Below are 7,171 nucleotides of genomic sequence, written 5' to 3'. Positions count from 1 at the left end.
CCCTGGCATATATCAACGCTAAATTAAGGACAAAAGAAAGTGTCAAGATCGTTTCCATTAGATTGTAGTGTTTGTTTGTTGGTGAATTATCAAATGCAATTATACTCAATTTGTTGCATTAGTTTAGTGTTTGGTAGAGAGTCAAGGAACATTCATGAGAAACTTTTTCATGACCAATTAAACGATCAACCTCCATAACCCACCAAATATCTCATATGTCAACAAACAGTTATAGTCCCTATCGAATTGTTTAAGAAACCACGTGGTTTGTTTGCAAATTGCAGTGCATAATCTTCTCATTTCCCCACTTGTTTCTTCTTCGCCAGGCCTACTTCCATCCATAATTTTGATATTTTAGCAAAACAAACTGCACTCGCACTAGTCCACAAGAAATAAATTACGATGAAATATAACATTTTTTTAGGTCATAACAACGAATTAGTTACGAATGCACATTGATATCTTTTATTTACCAGTAAGGATGATATATTTAATGCAATACTTTATATTTCTGATTCATTTAATGAAATGCGTCAAATTTTTGATTCGTTTAACAACGATTAGACTTTGTTCAATCATCACATGCATATCTCCATGCCAATATAATGAAACATAAACAATATAACAAATAAATAGAATTCGTAATTTATTCATGAATATCCGAATAAAATATAAAAATAATAATAATAATTTGCTTCCGCACAAATTACACAAGCTTTGACGTGACCTTTTTCCAACTCCTACCCTTTCCACCGCCAAATATTCCCTTTTCGAACCGCTGGCGCCAGCCGTGCACCACCCACTGTAGTTAACACCTCGCTCCACTGAACCACCGCCACTTAAGTTATCTAATTCCAATTCTACCCCTACACAATTACAATATTCCTCACTCGTCCCTTCTTCCTCACAAGAGTTCGCGCCACCTGAATTTTCCCTCACCACCGTCCATCCGTCCGATTCCCAATTCGCCCCTGCCTCCGTCGCCAATTTACTAATCCGGTTCCTGGCAGAAAGCTCATACTCCTGCTCGTCCTCGTCATAGACGTCGTCGTTTTGATCACCGAACTCGGAGTTAACCCAGTCGAGCACGGACCGTGGCGACGAATCGGCGACTGCATTAAGCGACGCGGAAGCCAGAAATGGGTGCTGCAGCAGCTGATCGCAGCTCCACCGCTCCTTCGGGTCCCTACTCAGACACTTGCTGAGAAAATCGCGGCCCGTTTCGGACAACTGGGTCGGGAAACGGGGCAATTCACCCGACAACCCGATCCGAGCCAGCGTCTCCATCCCGCGATCCTCCCACGCGGGCCTTCCGGTCACCATCTCGATAATCGTGCAGCCCAACGACCATATGTCGGACTCCGGCCCCTGATATTCCCCGTTAATGACCTCCGGCGCCATCCAAAGCGGACTTCCTCGCGGCGTGATCCTACTCGTCCACATGTCATCCGACGAGACAATCGCCGACCCGAAATCGGCGAGCTTGGCTTGGTTAATCGCGGGGCCCACCAGGACATTTCTCCCCTTGACGTCGCAGTGGACAATGCCCTTGGAGTGAACGTGCTTCAGCGCCGAAACGACGCACCAAACGCGGGACCGCAGCGTCGTTTCGTCCACGTCGGCGTCCACCGCGGTGCCACCTGGCAACAACTCCAAGTGGAGATTACGAAACGACGTCGCAGATTCGCACGAAACGTCGTCGCGGAGGTAACTCACGACGTGCGGCGAGGAGAGTGACCGGAGAATTCGAATTTCGTTCTCCAGCGCCTCCAGCTGGCCGGGAAGACACGCGGCTTGATCGACCGACTTGACGGCGAAGACATGACCGTCCGATTTGCTGACCCCGATGCTGACGGTGCCGAACGACCCTCTTCCTATGCATTTTCCTCGTACCCAAGAAACCGTGTCGTGAGAATGTTGAGTGTTTGAGTTCATTTTTCCCATGTCGGAATTTTTTTTGCGTGTTTTCGATTTGGGTCCAACCGGGTATTTATATGTGCGGGAGATCCAACCGAAAGTTCGTATATACGTTTTTATTTTTTATTTTTTAATTTATCGGAAAAGATATAAGGAGAATTTTTTTTGTGAGGGTGACATGGAAATTGCAAAAGGATAAACAGGGGAAAGGGCGCGTGTGTGATGACGTCAGTGAGGCATCTCTGCCCCTTGGTTTGTGTTTACGTAGGGAATGGATGGTGGGGTGGGGGAAAGATACTTGGTTTGGGAGGTCTATCCTTATCCAAGTAACCGAACTTGTGTTTCGATCTTGGACCGTCGATTTGGCACCTCTTCACTTGTCCAAGTGTTTAAGGTCCAATTGTATAGGTCGTATGTGGACGTCTCGAAGCTAATTCATTTGGTGAAATTTGATCATGAAGCTTTGTCGGTTACCAATCATAGTTAATATTGTAATTATGTTTGACTCTCGTTTAAAAGTTGCAAGTGAGGTTCACATACACAAGCAATATAAGTATGTGAAATGATATATTTTATCATGTTCAAATCTTGAAGCGAAATTTTTGTTAGAAATTTAATTTTGGTTAAAATCGTACATAACATTAGTAAACATGAGCAACGTAAGCAGATGAAATGATATATTTTATAATCTGTCAGAACATTATGTGCAATCTTGGAGCTTAACCTTGTCAAAAATTTCATTTTGATTAAAATTACTGATTGATCTTCTTAGAAAAATTGATGTTATGCGTTTTAACGTTCTTGTGTAGTTGCAAATTATTGATTGACAACGTAAGGAAGTGTATCATTCCTAAGACATCCATTTGACCAAAAGATGACGTGTGCTATGACACCAGTGTTTAATTTCGGCATGTGGTTGTCAAAGGTTACTAGTTACCAATCTTTGCCGCCAACTTACTTTTGTTTTTGTGAAGGAAAAAGAAAATAGAAAAATAGAGTGCAGGATGATGGGGTGGTAGAAGGCATTGTGGTTGGGTGGGCAACAAGATCTGGACCCTTTGATTCGTTGACTTAAACTATATTCTCATGGTCTTGCTGTCGCTCCTCCATTGGATATTAAATATTTAACTACTAATACTTTATTTTTGGTGAGTCTGCATGAATGCTGATGCGGACGTAACACTCTGTATTACGATTAATTAAATAATTCGTTATTTTGTGAATATTAGAGGGGAAAAAGATAGGGATCATAGAGACCCCGAGATCTTATCCGTTCATCGTATATCGCGCGGTCAAAAATTATTTTAAAATTAAATATAAATAGTACTTAACGAAAACCGACCGCACGATATATAATAAACGGGTGAGATCACGTAATCCCTAGGATTCTTAGAAAAATGATCCGGCAATGATCATTTTCCATGTAGAGGCACAACAGCTTTTAGTTGGTGGGCCCGTCTTGTGGTGACGTGGCGGGAAAGGGTAGGTCCACGTTGGCGGGAGAGCTTTGGATGGCGCCAAGGGAGGGAGATGCTTGTGGGTGGCTGTTTTTTTTGGCAAGTGAGAAAAGAAGGTGAGTGAGGAGTCTGGCGACGACGTGTCGTTGTTGCAGTCCATGTAAAATAAAATATTTTGGATTAAAATAATGTGAAATTGGTTGAGGTGAGTGACAAATTGGCATCAAAACCAGCTATCCATATCAAATCGTATCTTGTGAAACGGATGAGGGGAAGGGAACCCATAACATGAAATATCAAACACATTTTGTGGCTTCTGGCACTTTCACATGTTTTCTCTTCCTAACTAGTTGGCAAAGGCAGTTCGGGGACTCTACTATATCTATTAAAAATTGAAGAAAAATGGCTTGTTGACATTAAAGTTTGTATCGAACGAGACTAAAATTGCAGTAATCAATTTCGCTTCTTTATATATAAGTAGGATCAACCTATCATAACAAGGTTACTTTTCTCTCTTCAAAGAGTTTTATTGGTTGAAAGTTTGCAGTTCAATTGATTAACAACATTCTTCTCATGTAAGTAAGTTAGATCATCTCTTTTTCTTTCATTATCGGTTTTGAGATTTATTCACGATTCAAATTTTGCAACATGTGTTTTGTTTTACCTGACACGTCGTCATTAATCTTCAGCATAAAAAATATTATTAATTAACAACGATCTATATATATGACTGTATGCAAGATTCTCTTTCCGCCGCTGTATATGTAAGGGGAGCATGAGGGCCAAAATGGTGGGCAAGAATAAAGAAGAAAGCAATTGACAGGTATAGTGAAGCTTCAAAAACCGAGTAATGGAACAACGAAGATGTCTCCGTACGGAGTTGGATGTTAACTTTTCTTTGGGAATTTAGATTTAACTTAATGATGAAGTAGCAAGAAGTTTCGAGAGCCATCTTTTTTGTGCCACACGTGACATGTCAAAAGCTAATATCTTTAATCTCCTCTTAAGTTTCGGTTATGGGTTTTCGGCCACGTGTACTAGATCAAAGTTTTTTTTTTTGTGGAAAAATAGACCAAAGTTTGCTTCAATGTAAAGGTTGGTAGAAGCTTTTAAGCAAAGAGAAGGAGGTGTCCCTAAATTGGATTACATAGGCTAATGTGCATGATATCTACTTAATTGTCACGTAAAAAAGTTTGTCACTCAGGATTAGCAAATTAAGTAGGTAAAATTAAATTTTATTATTTTTCATTTATAATATCCAATTTCACGGTTTTAACATTGAATTTTGGTGTGATGCTAGAGAGATCATTTTTTTTGTAGATTACATGGTGTGGAAGTTGATAGTTAGACTTCTTCTTTCGATGATTAAAAAAAAATCCAAAACATCAACCGTCACTTTATGTGATTTACAAAAGATTATCTAAAAATTTGATCTCCTTAAAATTTTCACTAGTTTTATCATCTTCGTCTACATGAAATATTGTACTAATAAAAAGATGTGAAACCCGATCTGACTATTCATGGGACTATAGATAACATTTGTCTATTTTGAGAGAGTAGACAAAATTTGCAAACTCAATTGGCTATACCACTAGAGTTAATTTTTGTCTGCGAAATAGATTTGCCTACCGAAATGCCTATAACACTATAGATGCTTTAAAAAGGCAAAGCAAACACCAAAAGATTGGGTAAGAATGTAAAGGTAAGTAGATAAACTTCAATTTGGGAGATACCTTAAACGGAAAGATAAACATGCATGAGTCAATACCATTGTCCTTTTCGCTTAATTATACATACCTATGTGTAAAATTTCTCAAAAGTGTCCAACCAAAACCATACATGCATCTCCTTGTACATTGAATTGAAATATTAACCTATGGTTTTCATTTATATAAATGTTTTAAACCCCTTATTTGCTTAGTTATTAATTAAGGGTCATTCTCTGGAAAAAAAAAAAAATCAAATTCGCGATCATTTGTAATTCATATGTGTTGAAAAAAAACAACAGTTTTGACAACAATTAAGATGAGCATGATAGATCGTACATTGAATACCAAACACTTTTTGATTTGATTGATTGTTTTTTTTAACATATGATCTTCATTGATACCTAGCAAAGAAGGAATAATTTTGATTGTGGCGTGTGTATGGTAAAAATTCGTTAATTATGACATGGCACACGAGGAGATACACCTCAGAAGTGCACCTAAGTAATGTTTTACAAGAAAAAAATAGGGGGAGTTGTAAGATAATAAGCATTTTCTACACCCTCGTTATCCTTCAATAGTGTGGTTCCGTTATTGTAGAATTATAGAACGTATTTAATAAAATTAATTGTCGAAAAGCTTAAAAACTCCAATTACCTTTGGAACCATAGTTTGTTAAACTTAAGTATTCTACAACTCAAACACTTTTTTTCTTTCTTATAACTACACGACATTTCGATTTTACAATTTTTCGAACAAAAAAAAGTCAGTAATTTTGAATGCTCATATATCTCTTGTCTGCGACGAATCTTATTGAAGGAAACCTGCTCCGGTAGAACGGTATCTAGGTGTTAGTTTTCCCTCGCTATTACTCAAACAAAAATGAAATGTATGCTTGTGTATTAGTCCATAGATCAAAACCTCGGTCGCAAAACAAATTCATTTTCTTTATGTACCCACTTATGAGGATCATGAATTCCAAGCGGATCATTAATTTATGATGAAGATGATAGACTTCAAGAGAATGATTCAGAGTTGGATAGGTTTAGTATAAAAGGTGACCCTTTCGTTCCGCCTAGAAGAAAGTACCCGGGCGAGCGGCCGAGACCCTCATAGGTATTATTTAGAATTTTAAACTTTATTATTTAAGATTATACAGTCTAGCTATTATAGTGTAACTGGAAGTGTTACGTATTAATTATAGCCTATGATTAATTATATAATTGTAATAGAAAAACGTGGGTTTGTTTTTTAAATTGTTGATTGAGTGGTTTATAAGTTGATATACTAGGTTTAGTTTAAGTTTGTTCCGACGGTTCTAAACTACGTCGTAGAAGATGAAGACAAACGAACAAACGTTGACCGGAGGGCCGACAATCCAACATGCATGAACCCAAAAACGATTCCATCTTTTGCGGCTGACAGGCAATCCTCAACTCTTCCTCTTCTTTGGTCATTTGATAATGTCGTCTTTACATTTGTGTGGACTGAACTTGACACCCTCCACAATTAAATAGATACCGAGTGTTGCTAGAGTTATGTCATAACATTCCTCAAAGATCCAAATAAACGTTTTAAAGACATGAACTAAATATTATAGGGTTAATTGTACTTATGCCCCCTTAATTATATCTTGTGTCTCATTTTATTATTCAAAATTCAAATGAACTCAGTTTGTGTGGTTCGTAAGGCGAGACATTTTGTTAACTATAAAACATTTTCATTACAATTGATGATGTGACACATATACAAAGTGTATTTTCTTCATTACCACAACATAGATGAACCAATGAATGATTCCCACGTAGATCAAGAAACCAGAGTAAGTCAGTTTCAGACTTTCAGATGAAAAAATAAGAGACGGATTATAGTTCAGATATCATCGAAATATAATTAAGCCTTAATTAGGTGAGATTATGTGAGTGGCGAGTGCTTAGAGTTCATGCATTAGTTTCCTTTCTAGATCTGAAGTAAGTACATGACAAGATCTGGCTGTACAAGAGCCATATACAACTCATGTAATTAGGCGTTGTTGGTTGAATTTGATTGATAAATTAGACATGATGTTTGATACAACAACATAACATGGTG

At 38.0% G+C, this 7,171-nt stretch overlaps 1 protein-coding gene across 1 annotated transcript; it reads right to left on the bottom strand.

Moving 5' to 3' along the window:
- Positions 1 to 516: 516 nt before the first annotated feature.
- LOC137715821 (mitogen-activated protein kinase kinase kinase 18) lies at positions 517 to 1,979 on the bottom strand. The gene has a single exon (XM_068455167.2). It carries the CDS (start codon positions 1,942 to 1,944, stop codon positions 517 to 519), a length of 1,428 nt encoding a protein of 475 aa, XP_068311268.2. The 5' UTR covers positions 1,945 to 1,979.
- Positions 1,980 to 7,171: the final 5,192 nt, after the last annotated feature.

The sequence above is a fragment of the Pyrus communis genome, chromosome 3 (genome assembly GCF_041283825.1).
Source record: "Pyrus communis isolate YQ-2024b chromosome 3, ASM4128382v1, whole genome shotgun sequence".
In the NCBI taxonomy this organism is placed as follows: domain Eukaryota; kingdom Viridiplantae; phylum Streptophyta; class Magnoliopsida; order Rosales; family Rosaceae; genus Pyrus; species Pyrus communis.
This window is presented reverse-complemented; position numbering and strand designations above follow the sequence as displayed.